Source organism: Anguilla anguilla, chromosome 7 (genome assembly GCF_013347855.1).
Source record: "Anguilla anguilla isolate fAngAng1 chromosome 7, fAngAng1.pri, whole genome shotgun sequence".
NCBI classification, from domain to species: domain Eukaryota; kingdom Metazoa; phylum Chordata; class Actinopteri; order Anguilliformes; family Anguillidae; genus Anguilla; species Anguilla anguilla.
In genome coordinates this window covers 22133022-22151834 of record NC_049207.1, presented here as the reverse complement: position 1 = coordinate 22151834, position 18813 = coordinate 22133022, and the positions used below count along the sequence as shown (strand labels likewise).

General features: G+C 40.7%; 1 protein-coding gene across 1 annotated transcript; it reads left to right on the top strand.

The window, feature by feature from the left end:
* Nucleotides 1-9704: 9704 nt before the first annotated feature.
* On the top strand, nt 9705-18673 carry tkfc (triokinase/FMN cyclase). The gene is made up of 16 exons (XM_035427233.1): nt 9705-9858; nt 10673-10862; nt 10975-11270; nt 11846-11924; nt 12015-12104; nt 13098-13132; nt 13233-13317; nt 13659-13748; nt 14143-14259; nt 14618-14737; nt 15119-15256; nt 15364-15470; nt 17176-17279; nt 17577-17610; nt 17695-17787; nt 17932-18673. Exons 1-16 carry the CDS (start codon nt 9853-9855, stop codon nt 18088-18090), a joined length of 1743 nt encoding a protein of 580 aa, XP_035283124.1. The 5' UTR covers nt 9705-9852; the 3' UTR covers nt 18091-18673.
* Nucleotides 18674-18813: the final 140 nt, after the last annotated feature.

Genomic DNA, 18813 nt, shown 5'->3' with positions numbered 1-18813 from the left:
GAAACATGGGGCACAGCAGGTGAGTTGGAAATATGATATTGTAGACATCATGATCATAAGCATAACCCACAGTGCAGGATTTATGTTGTTAGTTTGCATGGCAGGCGCTCTGTCTAAGAAAACTACAAAATAAGCATAAACAATAAACATTTGCCATATTGGCAGTTGGGTGCTCCTTCTGCCAAGATTTGAACCATTGTGTTTATTTTTAATGTAAGATACAGCTTTGCCATTTTAACTGCACATTTTTTCTTTTTTTAAACATTGTGTACTTTGGTTATGTTTTGCTTTGAAAATTCATTTGTGTTTATATGTTTAATAACACTGAAGAACATTGTGTGTGTGGGTGTGCATGCGCGTATGTGTGTGTTTGTGTGTGTGTGTGTGTGTGTTTGTGTGTGTATGGTTGCTGAACAGCCATTAAAATGTTTAACCTGTGTGCTTACAGGGTAGTTTATTCAGATTTACATTGTGTTGGGTAAATTTTTCATATAAAAAAAGTTTAAAGAGATTTGTATTCTTGTTTCTTTGTAAACACTGTTGATGAAAGGTGAAACTTTCAATACTTTCTGCTTTAAAATCCCATTAGATTTCTGTATCTTATACATTTTTTCATAGAGACTATTGATTTAAAAAAATGTTAAAAGTTTTCACCATGGCATTAATCATTACTTTCAAAGGGTGGAACATAGTCTGCATCATTACAAAACATTGTTTTAACAGGTGCGTTGTCAATGGACAATGGAACATGTGACAATGGTTCTTATAGTGTTAATCCAGTATGAAGCATTGCTGATTGTTTAATCATGCAATCATTAATTTCTATACTTTTATGTTCCTGTGGATAAGTGTGGGCAAAGTTTAATTTTTGTCTTTTGTCATTTTGCTGGTATCATATATTCAATGCTTTCACGTGTAAACATACACTTTAAAAAAATATGGTCCCTGCCATATTTAAGTGTATTCTATGCAAATGCAATATAGATGGTACATTATCTGTATTTGCCTGTGAGATAATATATCATGGGTAGGTGGAGCACTGACTACAGTACAGATTCCTGTATGCTCAACCCTGCACATTTTTCCCTTCCAAGAAGACCGAGGCAGATTGAGATCAAGATCTGAATCTTGTATGTTTCTGAAAAAGGTAATGTCAGATTATTGAAGTTAAACTTAAAATTATCTGACCGTAATTCAGAGTTGTCGTTTTATGCTGATTGAAACTGGTGGGTTGATGTTGGAAATATGAAATTAATTATGACTTTGCTGAAATGTTTTGTTAAAGTACCATTAATGTAACATTAATAAGACATTTTATTAATTCACGTAATTCCCACTCACAAGTTATTTAATCAGTTAACACCATAAAACAGTACCCAGCATGTTCGCAGTGATTCTCTCATGTAATTTGTTAAAAGTGTGTAACTACTAGGGTAAACGTCCCTATTAAGCCCACCAAATCCGCTTTTCTGACATTTTTCATGTATACTGCCCCAATTTAAGTGAGAACATTTTAGTTATAATGAAAGTCTAATCTCTCATTTGAAGTGTCAATAATTCATTTATACCAATTTCTAATGTTTTTATTGTTTAATTTGTCAAAATATGTCAAAAGTCTGGCATGGGCTTAATGGGTACCTAACGTACCCTTTAAGCCCATGGGTGTTCCAAATAAGCCCACTTCATGATTTGTTGATAAATAAATATATATTTAAAAAATCCTAACAATACAAACTTGTTCTATTCAAATCTGTAATCTCTTAGCTCTCAATAGCTATTTTCATTTTGTCTCAACTCCTATCCTATGGCCTGTAAATGGCATTTGAAATAGGCATGACCAGCCTTTTTGCTGTGTTGTCAACACAGAAAAAGTTAAACTTACAACATGTCTTCTTTGGAATGTAGCCAAAAAAATATTTACAAACAAAATCAAAACTATAGTGGAAATTACTCTTCAATACTTCATCTTTCAATATGTGTTGTCATTTTGTCTGTATCTCTATCCTATGGTGTGCTGTTGGCATTTGAAATTGGCCAAAGTTTCTGGTTCAGTCAGCTGGTTGAAAGTGCAGGTGTTTTTATGAAGATTTCTGAAGACCGACTGACTGAATGAAAAACAATTTCAAGTTCAATACTAATGTTCTAAGGATAGCAAATGAGTCAATTTCAGGATTTACAATTAAACAAAAATTTTTTAAATGTTAAACAGATTTAGGATAGTAGTTTGAAAACATTGTAAAAACACATTTTAAAACCATTCAGTTCATTGTGGAGTAACATTAAAACATACAGTTCATTATGAGGAGACATCAGTCATAACATATTGAAGCTCATGTATCATTAGCCTATAACTTAAAATAAACAAGAAAGATGTCAACATTTCTGCAATTTCTACTTTCTCCTAGACTAAACGTAGGCCTATGCTCTTTGAGGTGATTGTATCGTTTTAGTAAGGCTATCATTTGCTCCATGCTCCATCTTAGTAGTGTAACATAATAGGTTATAGGGTGGTCTAAGCTTTATTTTATTTGTTTGCTTCAATCTTTAGCCCACGTTGTGGTTGTCTTTGTCTTACGCTAGCAAGTCGTTCATGGCTTTCATCTTATTTTTGTAGATTTTCAATGACCTCATGATTGCGCAAATAGAATGGTCCAGGTCCCTACAGCCCTGCTTTGCAGAGGATGAACTTGCGCTTCTATCATGCGTGGGCATGAACTGTAGTTCTTTCGTGTTTTAGTCATCTTAAACTAAAACTCATCTGAAAAGTAAAGATTAAAAAATTATTGCTAATGTTAAGATAGAACACAGGCCTATCCAGAATGAATTGACGTATGCAATATCACTGATATTTAAATATGGGTATTAATTATCTGAATTATGGAGCTGATTCATCAGGTGAGGTCAAAATTAGGGAGGAAAATGGTTCAGAGGTCAAAAGGGAGAAAATCCCCATTGAAACACAGTAAAGTGGGCTTAATGGGAACAGGTGGGCTTAAAGGGAACATCAGTGAATTTATGGTTAAAGACAGAATATTTTATTCTACTCACATGACATTAAAAAAACAACTGTATGAAATACATCTATATATGGTGCACTAACATAATATGAAAAGTATAAATTGATCATGTAGAGAAGTAATTAGCTATACTCATTTACATCCACCTCAGACAGTGTGATTTTTTTGCTAGAGTCCCCTTTAAGCCCACCAGGTAAAAATGTTAATTAAAAAATAAATAAAGATAAACATACACATTTATTGTCTATTTAACAGTATAATAATATAAACTGCATACAAAAATATAAACTATACATGCTTATCATGCTTTATGTCATTGCAATGAACCATACTATGTAGCTACTGTATTGATGCAGCATGTGGTCTGTTTGCTAGTGTGCTAAAACTCATATTTTGATTTCAAAAGACACAATATTTATAATTCAGGTAATATTCTAACACATGTCTCATTCAAAACACTAATCACTTAAATTTTGATAACAAGTGAGTACTTTCCAAAAATAGGAGTAGAAATATACAAAAAATGTTATTTTCTGAGGGTACCAAAATCACCTAAGTTTTTTTGCAACTTCTTCTGGGATCAGCAGGCACATGCCACACATATGCTTCGATAACTCAATATCGACAAATGTGATTGACTTACAATAAAAAGTGTCATTTACGTAACAAGCAGCTTCATTCGAAAAAACATCACACAGCAAAAAATTATGATGTAGTTTTTTTTTATTTGACTCAGAAGTTGCAAGTGGGCTTATATGGTACGTGGGCTTAATAGGGACGTTTACCCTACTTCCAGACAGCCAAAGACATAAATGAAAATAGAATCCATAACATATATACAACATCGTTTTATATTTGTGTAAGTTTAGTATTTAGGTTTTTAGAAGGGGTTAACTTTTTGTCAGAATAAGAATGGGGTACCTGTGTATTTCCTTCAACAACAAATTTTCACTTTATTGGCCATGAATTTTTTTTTTTATAACAGTTCATTGATTAAGACTTGTTATCTATGTAACAGGTACTTGGATTCATAGCTTGATGACACTTTACCACTAACTTAAGTGGCCGTTATTCATATTGATATAAATCTTTCATATCTGCCATTTTGGATGGGAATTCAAGCTCATTTTTGGGGAAATGAATTTTGCAACAACCTACCTTAGGCTACATTCAAAACGTTGTTGTAAATTGTCGATGTTGGTTGTGGCTAAATGGCAACCATCAAGAGATGTTAGCAGTAAGTACAATATACCTGGGATTTTGTTTTTGTTTGTTTCAGTGGCAAATAAATGAGATTCTAACCAGCACGTTCCCCAGAATTCTTGAACATTTTTTGTGTTAGATTGATATCTGATATCATAAAAACTGTTGTCTATTTACTGTGAGCAGGTCCTCCTTTGAATCTGCCATAATACTGGACATTAATTGCCTCCGCCAAAGAGGTCATGTAATGACATCCGTCCGCTCTGCGACAGCTATTTTTGGAAAAGCAATGGCCAGATTACAATGTAATTTCCTCTAGCGCCACCATCAGGCCCAACCTTGCACTTGTGATTGATATACAGTATCTCAAAAAGTAATGGCCAGATTGCCCTGAAATTTGTTGTGCACATTCATGTTCCCAAGAGGAAGAAATCTATTGATTTTGATCCCATGAGCTTTCCTCTAGTTTCACTATTTTCAAAACAAATGACTGGATTGTCAAGACATTTACTGTACCTTGGCGGAGGTCTACACTTTTCTGATTTCTAGTTGAAAATGGGATCAAGACACCATCATTGCTTATTCTCATTTGTATTATTGAATATTTATGATATACAGAAACACAAATGATATTTTCAAATTAGTGACATTTCTCTCCTGCTGTTCCACAGGTGCATGAGAGAAGCTGTTCCTGGTTAAGCAATGGCCATATCTGCAGAAACGTCAAACTATTCTTTCCCTAATTACTCTAATACAACTGTTCACCTTTATGAATGCTCTGACGTACCTTATGCAAACAAACTGGTCACAGCCATTTCAACAGTGTCCTTCCTGGTGGGCCTGCCCCTCAATGCTTGGCTGCTGTTGCTATTTGCTAAGGGTTTATGGGTCAGCATGGTGGCATTTGACATATTTCTCTTTAACGCTACTTTTATACAGGCCCTATACTGTTTGGCCAACGCTTTAATGATACTTAACACATACATCCCAAATAACAGCATTATGATTATCACACTATTTGCCACCGGGGTCATGCAGGTTGGATGGTCCCTGTTCCAGAGCTGCACTTGTGTGATGCGCTACCTTGCAGTGGTCTACCCCATAGTCTTCCTGAAGATCAGAGCACCTAAGTACCTAAAATATCATGTGATGTGTTCGGTAACCATCTGGCTGGTAACACTAAGCTTCTGTTTGATGCTTGTGATGATGAGCCCAGAGTTCCCCGTGGAAGTGCTCAGCATGCCCTTCACCCTCGTGCTGGTCATTAACACCTTCTGCAGCCTCTCCATAATGAGGGCCCTGAGGCGCCCAGCGCCAGGGGACAGCGAGAGGGAGGGGATGCACAATATGAACCGCCTGGCTTTTAGGAGGGTGCAAATCACCCACCTGCTAGTGATCCTCAACTACTCACCTTATGTTTGTGCAGGGATTCTAAAATCCCACGGAATATCATCTGGACAGGTCTGCATAGCCTATGGTTTTTCCTACATTTCCATTACAGTCACCAACATTGTTCAACCACTGTTGTCCCTTAGCCGAATGGGGAAGCTGCCAAGCTGCCAAGTGTGCCCCAGCATGAACCAGGAACAGACAGGGTAACAAACAGTGCAGGAAACTAACTTTTTTCATCCACTGGCCACAGTGGCTGGCGTCTCCCAAAATTCACCAGCCAATTTAACTGTTTTACCAAACAACTAGATATTTACAGATGAACATGACCTCCAAGTGATGGGTCGTTACCTGGCAAAGTGATTAGTAGAGTCAACAAACTCACCTGCGGCAGATAAAATTTACCAGGATTTGGCTGACGGCAGGGGGTAATTTCCCACCCTGGTAACAAACCACAGTTTGTCAACTCCAAATTCTCAACATGAGAATCTCTGGAAAACATAAAAAAAATATTTTATTGGTGTATTCCACTTGAATGGGGCACGTCCAGGGACAGTGCCAACTACAATGGACCATCCGTCCTTTGTCATGCTTCTTTGGGAATATTGGAATACTGGACCCTGTCCACCAGAACCTCTTATAGTAAGCAACTGCACAGCATTCCAATTTGGGGAGGGAAGATGGGGGGGGGGGGGGGGGCATTTCAAAAATTGTATAAGAAGTAGAAAGCAGGACTATATTTATATATTTATAGCTTGTTCACTGTCTCTATTCCAAGATGACAGCAGAGATTTTTTGTAGCATTCATTGAATTCATTGTTTTTATGTAGTATGCAGTAACAGGGTCTTGGATATAATTACTTTGAGTGGAATATATCCTGTATATGTCTATCCTTTTATGCACATACTGAACTGGATGCAATGTTAAAATTACATTTCAATGTCATTGAACTGATTATGGAAAATTGTAGACTGTAACTCACCCCTGTCAATAGCCACCAGGGAATTTGGTTTTAGAGGGATAGATTCCCAAGGGCCTGAAAAAACTACCAGAAATTGAAGCCATTGCTGGCAGCACGTCAGAGTACTGTCATTTTTTTCAAACATTTTGGAATGCTCACCAATACATGACAGCACATTTTACTTTAGTCAGTATCTCCCATAATCCAATATACTCAAGCTCTTTAAAATATTTTAACAATGTATTAATAAGTTCTTTTAAAAAACAACTGCATATTGTTATTTGCTTTTAAAATCCACATATTCATTATTTTATTGTATTTCATTTTTTTCAATGGGAAAACAGAAATAACATTATCAGTTTGCTTAGTTTGGTATATAGGGTCTATACAACTACATTTCTACCTTTATTTTAACAACATGCCCACTGCCAGCTATTTCTTTCATTATCATCCTAACCAAGCTGGTTTACCAACTTTACCAGCACAAAGCCAGCACCACTGAATTTGGCGCAGCAATACACCAGCATTTTTTCCCTATCTCGGAGCTCCATAGTGGTGGAACAAACTCCCTGTTCTTCTACGAACAACTCAGTCATTGCCCATCTTCCGCCGTGGTCAAGACTCGTCTCTTCAGACTATACCTGGACTTACTATCACCACTCTGCAGGGTACTCCCAATCTGGAATCATTGTTACCACTTAAATCCCTTTACTTTGTTCCTATAGCACTTTCATGTTACGCATCTACCGCCTGTGCCACATTCTTGTTACATGTATCTCCAACCAGCACTTATATTGTAATTTGTATCATTATCTTGATGTTGTAGCTTGTCATGCCTCCTAGTTTGACTTAGCATAGGCTAGCTCACAGAGTCATGTTTGCTGTGTGAACTGGACTTAATGTGTTCATGGCAATGATTAACTGTTACAAAATTAGTATTGTACCTTTTTGGACCTGTGTTTTGTAGTTATTCCAATGACCTTCCGTATGCACTTATTGTACATCGCTTTGGATAAAAGTGCCTGCCAAATAAATGTCATGGAATGTAATTTTTCCATCAGGGGTAGTTGTGCTTAATTGTCTTGCTCAAAACTATAAGGGATGAACTGCATCATCTAGGATCGAACCACTGATAACACAAGCCCAGTTCATCAAGCTGCACTGCCACAAAAATCACATAGCCTACAATTGCAACATCCACTTATAATGACATTTTACCGCATGGCCCTCAAAGACAAACCGCAAGGTACATGCTATTCACTTCTATTATTAAAACGTCAAGACATATTGACCTTCTGGCTGTATAAACTTGCGCAATGTAAGGTAGCTAGTATTATCTAACTGGAAAAATGTCAGTGCCAGATATCTCATTTTTATTTTCATTGTTTGAGCAACACCTGTTCTTTTATGCCATATTTTGTACAGTCTACATTAGATAACAAGGACAATAGGCTTCACGAAGCGCATAAATGGCACGTTTGGTTCCAGAGTTTAGACTATATCGACAACTTCTAAGACTGTGGCCCACGGAATTTATTATTCAACTTAATCCATTCAACGTGATCCGGCTGATTGATTTATTGAGTGAGGCACTGTTGGTGAGTCGGCGATTTTCAAACAAACAAACCGAAGCTGCTGCGGAATTCGTTTATCTTATAGGCTAATGTATCCCTGGCCTGCATTGGTTTAAACAAAAAACAAAAAAAAGATAGCCCCCTTGTACCTTTGGTTTAACCATAGGGTTTAACCCATAGAGTGTACCATAAGGTTAATCACTGATGTAAATCTGACGAGGGAACCCATGCCTCAAAAATGCTAATTTACTTCTGGGTTTTTGGACTAGGCTACAAACTGTAACACTACTATTGCATTGAACAGTCCGTTGAATTGTTGCGCAATTCCGTCCCTCTTGTCAATGTTCCGTGTTTTACCTACACCATAGAGGCGGAGACTCAACCAGAGACTGTAAAAAATATGGACAAAGCTACTGTGACGTCACCCATTGACTCTCCGTGGGTCTCTAAAACACGTTTTGAAGCTCAATGGTGGGCGCGGCCATGTTGTCGATTTGGAGCCAAAACCATAGTGTTAAGCGGTCTAGTGTTAGGATTTTTTTTTCTTGTAAATCATCAAAACCAATGGAGAAAAGCCAATATAGGCTACGCAAGGAGCCCCCAGGACCGATTTTGAGAACCACTGTCTTAAATGCTCTTGTCGGTCTCTTAAATGTTAAAAACATGTTCCTTTCTAAATGCCAGTCTTACAAAGGTGGTTAATTTCGTTAAATTCTGTGTGTGATTCCATCGTGTGTTGTATGTTATTCAGCAAATAAACCTTAAGACTCTTAATTCGCTTCGTGAAACTGAAAATTTTGCAGAGTTCATCCCAAAATCGGGATTATAGTAATTTTGTCACATGCGTGAAGCATGGCCCAGGTAGACATTTACGGAATGTACACGACTGACAAGCCGTCAAACACGTTTGACAGATTGAATATTTTCCGGTTAGGGTTAGCTAGCTAGTCAAATGGCTTGGTAGCCGAAGTTGCGAACTGTTTTAGCATAGGCTGGACTACCAAATATAGCAAGCTGATTACGCTTTCTGCCAACGAATTATTTGGTTAAGTAGGCTAAAGGAAATAGTCAAAATGACTCGGCTACCGAAAAACTTCAGAGGATGATTATTTTATGGTCATCTACTGCAGCTGTAAATAGCACACGCCATAATGAAATTCGTACGAAATGGGATGCCTGCATTTTCTGACTTCGCACAGGTGGACCGTGGTCGTAGCAGCAATGTCAGGGCCAAGAGTCGCCACCTCCCACCCCAGTGACCATAGACTTTAGCCCCTACTGTAGCTTAGTCCTCTGCAGTAATCAGGAAGTGACGAAAACTGTACCTCATTGGTCCACAACAAATATTATAACAGTGCCCAAATTACACAATAAATCATGAAATAGACCCATGGACAGTCATAAGACGAATAAAATACACATATTGTGACTATTTGTACTCATGAGAAAAAATTATTGACTTTGTATTTTGACCGCATTTGTACCGTAGACTTACATAGAAACCGGATATGAAAACACCTATACTGGAGCCAACCGTAGTGGCGCTAGTGAGCAACCAGGAACAACAAGACCAGGAAATGAACTTCAAAAACGAAGTCTGGTTTTGGCCGCTCGGACTCAACACAGAACTGTTGCGAGTTGGTTGCCAGCCTGCGACTTATCGTGCTCACAGCGTGGCGGGCGGGGACAGAAGGCTGGGAACGAAACATGGAGGTACGCTAGACGCCATGCAGAACCTATATTGCAACATAACGTAGAAGCACCACAACTTGGAATATACTGTATCGTTTTAATTTTTGTGCTTCATTTTTAGCGTGGCCGCTTTATATCCATACACTAATCTGGTGGTTTAGAACAATAGCGTTAAAGGCATGAAAGGATAAGTACACATTCGGTTATATTGGTTAGCTTGCTATTTTGGCAGGTTAATTATTGTCAGCTTGCAACTTATTTACAGTTCATTCACCTAACTTGTTAACTAGTTAGGGAACTAGGATCTAGCAACAACACACTGCAGATAACAAAGACGTGCTTAAATTTCGTTGCAAGTTATTACAAAGCTTACAGGCCTTCATTCTTCACATTGAGAAATGTTGCATGTGATCGGGCATTGTCTGTAGATGAGCATAAAACACGATCACAGGTTCCATACGTATCCGTGCATGGTATGTGGACTCAATTATATCTGGAACGGCGTTCTGTTTAGCGCGTGCACACGTTTATGCAGTGTTGCCAACTAGCCATTCTGTCACCATCAGCGAGAAATTGGGTGGTGGATACAATCAGTAGTGGATGCTAGTTATTGCTTAAGACCCTCTGGTGTTCTCCAAAAGCTAAATGCACTTTGTTTTTCAAACCAAAAGTGTAAGAAAAACAGACATATACTGTCAGAATACAGAATACTGTCTCTTTTTTTAAAGTGGGGTAAGTATAGCGTGCATTTTATGCATTGGTTTGCTTGTGTAGACCAATGTTTGTTGGATTGTCTGTGCAGGGCATATTCATCAGCTTTGCGGTTGGTTTGCAGGCACAGAGGAAGCTGTTGAACTCTGTGGAGCGCTGCGTGGATGAGGCATTGTCTGGGATCGTCGCCGGTAACGCGGGACTGGTGCAGCTGGAAGGGCACAGAGTAGTGGTCCGCTCTGACCTGGGCACCCTCAAAGGCCGGGTCGCCCTGCTGTCAGGGGGAGGGTCTGGGCACGAACCAGCACATGCTGGTAAAAGATACACGCACATGCATACACACACACACACCAGGGATGCTGCTTCCTGCACTTAGGTTATGTGGGTCTTTGGGGGTGTTATTGTCCCTGTTCTGTTGTTTCTCAGGTTACGTGGGGGCGGGAATGTTGTCTGGGGCAGTGGCAGGGGCTGTGTTTGCATCCCCTCCTCCAAGCAGCGTGCTGGCAGCCATCTTGGCCCTGTGGCAAGGCGGGGCCACCGCAGGGGTGCTGCTCATTGTGAAGAACTACACTGGGGACCGGCTCAATTTTGGCCTGGCACTGGAGCAGGCACGTGCCAGGGGGGTGCCCGCTGACATGGTGATCGTCGCTGATGACTGCGCCTTCGCACACCCAAGCAAGGCCGGGAGGCGGGGTTTGTGTGGCACTTTGCTTGTTCATAAGGTAAAGCACCAGTACCTCTTACTGTACAGGCTCAGAGTCTCAGGTCTTGTGGAAATTATTCAAAGTGAGTCTTGACATCTCAGATCATGACATTAAAAAGTATGGAAAGTGAGAGAAAACACTTTACCTGTCCATATTTCACAAGTTACAACTCCTTCATCAAAATGTTTTGGATCTTGCCTTTGGCCAAATTGAGATTTGCAACCAGTTCAGCTGTAATTCTGGATTTTGGCATTGGTGCTGTGGTTGATTGAAGTGGCAGTAATGTCATTTTGGCTATAGTGGTATTACTGCTGTACTTTACTAAAGTGATGGAAGCTCAATGGTGTACATGCTTTTTTGCTGACACTTATCCGAAGTGAGGTATACTATATGAATGCGTACATTTTTCAGTGTATGTAGTTCCCTGGGATCAAACCCACAACCTTTGCATTGTTAGCATAATGCCCTACCAACTGAGCCATAGTACTGCAAAACTCGATGGCTGCTCTCAATGGAAACTTGATGGTGGCTCTCGGTGGAAACTCGATGGTGGGTTTCAGTGGAAACTTGATGGTGGCTGTCTGTTCTCACAGTTGGCTGGAGCCATGGCTGAAGAAGGATGGCCCTTGAAGGAGATAGTCACTAAGGTGACAGAAGCAGCCAAGGGCATTGGTGAGACATACACACAGCTGTTGCAGTGGCAGCTTCAGTTGACTGAAGGTTACGGCTAAATGCTGATGGTTATTCACTGTGGGTTTACAGGTACGCTGGGGGTAAGTCTGTCTCCCTGCAGTGTGCCTGGCTGCCTGCCCTCCTTTCAACTTCCCCCTGGAGAGATGGAGCTGGGTCTGGGTGAGTGAGCTACTGAGTCTGTGAGTGAGCTAGTGGGTGACAGAGTGAGTCTATTTGAGTGAGTGGATGGGAGAGTGATTTACTGAGTCAGTGAGTTGGTGGGTGAGAAAATGAGTCTTTTTTTTTTCCCAAATATAAATTTTAGTGCCCATTGTGGGGGATTACATATCCACTTTCCACCCTGCTTCAGAATGTCTAGTTATCTTCAGCCACAGCTGCGTTCATGTGGGAATCCAGCTGCTGATTTGGGAGAGTGTAGACATCCATGGTTCTCCGAAACGCACAGTATCACCGGCTGCTTATTTTCACACCTCTGAATACAGCTAAGCTTACGTAAAATGGTGTCAGAGGACCTCTGTTAGAAGGGTTTAACATGCAGCCCACAGGCACCCAATCGACCAGCAGAGGTCACAAGGTAGCAATGAAATGCAGTGTAATGTGTACTCCTAACCAACTGGGCTACACAATCACTTATTGTTTAGTGCCCTATGGAGCTGTTTGCACTGGCATGGTCCAGATTCAATCCGAGACCATGGGGCTTGTCCATACAAAACAGCATGGTGTCTTAACCGAATGAGCCGCCCAGCATGCCACGAGCGAGTCTTTGTTTGAGCAACTTGATGAGTTTTTGAGTCAGTGAGTCAGTTGCTGAGTAAGAGAGTATTTCTTAAGCAGTCCTTATTTCTGTGATTGGGCGAGAGTGAATAAATGCACAAAAGTGTGTGACTGAGTTGGTGGGTGGGTAACAGAGTGAGTTACCAAGTGAATGAAAGGATTAATTGGTTGATGAGTGTGTTTACAGGTTTGGATGTAAGTTAGGGGGTGGGCATCAAGGGGTTTCAGTATAATATAATTAATGCCAAGAGATACAATAGATTTTTATCACACTCAGTAAGGATTCTTTGTACAGTGAGCTAAATCCTCTCTGGTTTTATTGAGCTGTTCTGGTCTCTAAAGCTGTCCATGTGTCTGGTCTGTCTCTTTTTCTCAAAGGAATCCATGGAGAACCAGGCATCAAGAGGTCAAAGGTCAGTTTAGAGTACTGCCTGTGTATTTTCTATTTTATTGTCAGGCTATGGTGACTGGCATGATAGAGTGCCACTGATTTGTATATGGACTGATTTGTAGAGAGCCACTGCTGATGAGGTGGTGAAGACCATGATAGATCACATGACTGACCGCTCCAGCCAATCACATCTTTCAGTGAAATCTGGTAGGTCATCTGGGATGCATTGCAGGTTATGTGTGTTTTTCCTCACTCATTTATTTCAGTATGATTTCTACATAACAAATAAAAAGGTTTTCCATTCTTCAGCTTCTCAGATATGGATATGAAACCTGTCTGCTACATTAAAATATCCACATAATATTTTGCGCATAGTTATCATCTGGGTAGTTAAATCAGCTAGCATTGTGTTGGTTGCTGTCTGAATATGGCTGGATATCAACTATAATACTAATGCTATGCCTACATAATGGTGTTTCTGTGTTGGTGTTGTGTGTTGTGCTGTGTATGATTGTTACAGTTTGTGCTGGAACATTACTCTGTTACAGGGGACAGTGTGGTCCTCTGTGTGAATAACCTGGGGGCCCTGTCCTGTCTGGAGATGGCTGTGGTCACCAGATCTGCCATCCGCTGCCTGGGTATGAGTGACCTCTGACCTCCCCCCCATGTTCCCTGTATTCTTAATGCTGATTTGCTGCTGTCAGATTTGCCACAGTGCAGGAGTGGATTTCATGTGCCAGCTTGAACTAAAGATAGGGATCTGATTCTACTGCCGTAGTATTTTGAGTCTTCTCTGTATAATGCGTCCATGGACCTGCTGGAATGATAAAGCAGGCATTAAGCCTTGAATTAATTCATTCAATGGCATTTGTTAATTCATTCATTCAAAGAGGTCTAAAATAAGTCTACAGCAAAGTTTCAGCATTTGTAAATTGTTTTTTTTTTTGTTTGTTTTTTTGTTTGTTTTTGTATCTAATGAGTGAGAACGTGTAACAGCAGCCCCCGTCACCTGTGTTCTTGCCTCGGTTGCAGAGGGGCGTGGCCTGCGGGTGGTGCGGGTGATGTCAGGATCATTCATGACGTCATTGGAGATGGCCGGCGTGTCTCTCACTATGATGCTGGCAGACGAGGAGAAACTCAGACTTTTCGGTGGGTCCCCCTTATCGCACCCCAGCAGGGCATTCAGAGAGTAGTTTTTTTTAAATGAGCATCCCACTGTTCATAAGTCCATCTGCCATAAATAAAATATAGCAAGCACTGCCAGCTGTACTGAAGCACTGGCCTCCTCAAACCTGTCCCCATTGGGTAAGTGTGCTTACATTACATTACAGGCATTTGGCAGACTCTCTTATCCAGAGTGACGTACAACAAAGTGTATAACAATATCATTAATGGTTAATAGCTCATTAATGATATTGTTAATATTGTCCTCTCTCTCTCTCTCTCTCTCTCTCTCTCTCTCTCTCTCTCTCTGTCTGTCTGTCTGTCTGTCTATATCTATCTCTAGATGCTAAAACCACCGCCCCTGCCTGGCCTAACCTCAGCAGTACAGATCTGTGTGGTAGAATCTGCAGTATAAAACCACCAGAAAAAACACCTGTGCTTGCGGAATCTACAAAACAGGAAGGTGAACTTTACTCAGCTGCAACACAGAAACGCTATGCCTTCAGAGAACACTAATCCCTATGGAGACTGCAATCTCTCTATAACAGTAATTGATATGGAGTCTGCACTCTCTGTAACTTCCTTGTTCATCTAAGTACTTATATGCACTATTTAAGAGCTGTTAGTGGATTTATAGTGATGTGGTGTGATCACTGTGGGTTGATTTATGAGTTGTTGTAGATTGAGTAGGTTGGTAAATATTCTTGTTGTACATTGATACTGTCTCTTGTAGCTGTTATTAACAGCAGCTTGCTTGATGTAATTTGTAAGTGGTTTTAGTAAAAGTAGCATTGTGGTTGTAGCTGGAGTAGCCCCGTTGATGTTTGAATCCTTTTGCTGACAGGTCCCCATAGCGATGTGCTACGGAAGGTTCTGGAGAAGGTGTGCGCTGACCTTCTGCACCGCCAGGAGGAACTGAATGCTCTGGACCGTGCAGCAGGGGATGGAGATTGTGGGAGCACTCATGCCCTTGCTGCTCAAGGTGAGTTATGCACGCACATACACTTAGGCACCATGAATGAACACAATGACATCAAAAGCCTTGTCGTCATCAGCTGACTCCTGTTCATTTTCACTCTCTGTTGATAGCCATTAAGGAGTGGCTCGGTGGTCATGTGGTCCCAGGATGCCCAGGGCAACTGCTGAGTGCCCTGGCAGGATTGGTGCAGGAGCGTATGGGCGGGTCCTCCGGGGCAGTGAGTTGTGTTCTCTTAATGAACAACATCTTGTGCTTTCAGACCGGGCATCATTTTTCTGTTGGCTCTTTTATGGCTGAGGGACATGTTCTGCCACTCAGCTTAAAGTGTCTCAGGGCCTCTGGGAAGATGAGTGTCTTTGCATATTTGACATCTGCTTCGTGTTATGTTCTGTCAGAAGCCTGAAAGTTCATTAGTTTGTTAGTCTGTTATTGGCAGACCTGCCAACCTGCACGCATTTTGTGTACCAACCACGCAATTCTTGGTCAAAATACGTCAAAAAATAAATTAATAGATAAATATTATTCTAATTTAATTACGGAAAACAGTCAATCAATACAAAACAATACCATACATTTATTCGGTATTTAAACTACATCCCTCGGATTGGACCAGATGCGACCTTGTGCTTGTGGTTCTGTAACCCCTCCCTGACCCACTCAACATCCACTGATACGCAGCGGTACTTTATTATCCACTGAGGCGTAACGCTGCATTGCTGAGGTAAAATGAGAAGTGGGAGAGTAATAATCAAGCAAATGTGACCGTAATGTTAACATATATAAAACGTTATACCGTGTTCGGTAACTTTACGTGATGATGCATTTCAAGGGGTATATCCTAATGAGATAAATTTGTGTAGATAGTTAGCCGTAGTAGTAGCTCGCATACGATTTAGCCTCGTTACGAGACGGCTACGGTGTGAATAACTGATGGAATTATTTAGCTGCAGTAACTCAAACTTTGAATCATGCACACTCCGTTGGAGTAAAGTGAAGCGAGTCCATGCCCCCCAGAAGTTCCTCGCAAAATATCAGGAGCAACGGCCGTACCTCCGCCCCTCAAAGCTTCCGCACCATGCATTTTGCACATTGTGCATTTATGATTTTGACATTAGCCACCAAGGAGCTTCATGCAATAATTTAGCTAAACCTCTAGTTACAAAGGCCTACATTCCTACATCATTTTTCAGTTGAATACTTTTTTCATTAGCCCTATATGATGTGTGCCTATATAAGCTGATTCAATTATTTAATTATTTTTAAAAAATGGAAATCATGAACAGAAACTTGGTTTTATTCATAACTGACAGTGTTTTACATCGCAACATAAGTTTTTTTTTGTTTTTTTTTTACATTACAACCTAAGTTTCTGTAAATACTTGAAAATGGAAACATACGTTACAATATACAAAATAAATTATTTCCATTTTTATTAAATAATCAAATGCAATTCACTTATGGTTATCAGTTTGTATAAGCACACATATCATATAATTAAATATTAATCACACAAAAAATGGTTTTAAGCAGGTGTACTCAAACTTTTGACTTGCAAGTATATCATAATATGGCCCAGTGCAAGTGATAATTTAGAATCAGGTCAAATTATACAATTTTGCCCAATCACTTCTACAGTCTAAACTAGAATTATGAAGAAAGGCTTATGTGTGTGTGTGTGTCTTGCAGACTGTCGTGTGCAAAGCGAAGTGGTGCGAAAGCATGTGAACTAAGCATTACACTGACTATTGTGGTACTCAAAATATTGGTTGGCAGGTCTGTATTGGTATTGTCTTTTCTTAAAAATGGAAAGCAATACCAGATAACGGATGTCTATTCTGGGTTGTGCATGAAGGTATCTCTGTGTCTGGGCCGTTTCTCATCGCTGTCATTTTTAACCGCTGCCTCTGCTTTTTATGGTGCAGCTGTACAGTCTGTTCCTGACTGCTGCTAGCCCCCCTCTTATGGGTCGCGGTGACATTGCTGCCTGGGCCGACGCAGTGCATGCTGGGACTGAGGCCATGCGTCGGTGAGAGCGTGTCTCTTTGCTATAGTTGTCCTGCATGGAATGTAGAATTTGAGAGCTGAGCAGCAAAAACCATAATATCCTGGTCGATTTAGCATGCACATCTGTGTCTTACTGCTACACTTACTGATGTACTGACCGACCGGCCTGCAACACGCTGGGAAATCCAAGCCGGAAAATGGCTTTGAACTGAAGGAGGGGTTTTGTCGTACACCGGACCGATGGATGGATAATGTCTCGATAACCAGTGGAGGGCACTAGCACTTAATATAATGCATCATTGTGTGCCTGTCTCTACAGGTATGGGGGTGCAGACCCAGGGGACAGAACCATGGTAAGGCAATTCCCTTCTCCCTCCATCTCCATACTCCACCACGCCCATACCAGTGTGTGACCTGTGTCTCTCTTTACTTCACAGCTTGACGCTCTGTGCCCAGCCTCAGAAGAACTTAGGAAACTTTCATCAGTTCCCTCTGCTGGCGTGATGGCAGTACTGCAGAAGGCAGTGGAGGTACGGTACAAAGTGCAGCCAACAGGTTTTTTTTTGTTGTTGTTGTTGTTTAAGTCATGTATCAGGAAGCTTGTGGTGTCATTTTCTCCATTTCCTCCTGTCTGTATCGGCTGCTGTCTGGCCACTCCTCCTCCTGTCTGACAGAGAGCGGAGCTGGGGGCGGAGTCCACCCGTGACCTCACGGCAAAGGCGGGAAGGGCCAGCTACATCGCGGCCGAGCACCTGACCATGCCTGACCCCGGGGCTGTGGCCATAGCCACAATCCTGAGGTCAGTGCTTGTGGCCCTAGGAGGCAGCAAGTGAGAACGCACACTGTCTCAATACAGGAAGTCTGCGTTGCCAGTGAGACTAAGGGAGGCATGGCTGTCTCTCACATGACTGATAGCGATTTGTTTTGGGTAATACATTTCTGAAAGCCACTCTAATAAAATATAACACAGAGAGAAATCTTGAATAACAGAATAGGGACCAATCAATGCAGACACACTGCAATGAGGATAGCGTGGCATAGTGGTTTACAATATAATAAGATTGTGGGTTCAAATCCTAGATTGCGTACTGTTAAGCCATAACATGATGTGCTTCACTGACTATACATAGAATGTACACCTGTGTAAATGAATACAAACAAAAGCTGTATGCTGTACCTTGATTAGGATACCCTTTAACTGTATAATGCCGTGTGATGTGTTGCATTTTAACAGTGAAATTGGAGATTGCAGGTGCCAATCCATTCAAACCTTAACAGCCACAAACTGCTCTGCCTGTTAGCCACTATCCATTGCACTTTATGGATGTCATGTTTGGGAAATGAAAATTATCATGTAATTTGGAGCACTAATAAATTATTATTTTTTAATTAATAAAATAAGTTTGCACATGCTAATCTTCGTCTCAGTCTTCATTTGTAATGACTTTAAAATCCAGTCAGAATTGTTGGCTGTGGCTCCCAGTTGTGATACACCAGAGCAACAGTAATGGATATCCTAAAGATACCACAGTGTGGTCTAAAATAAGAATGCACTT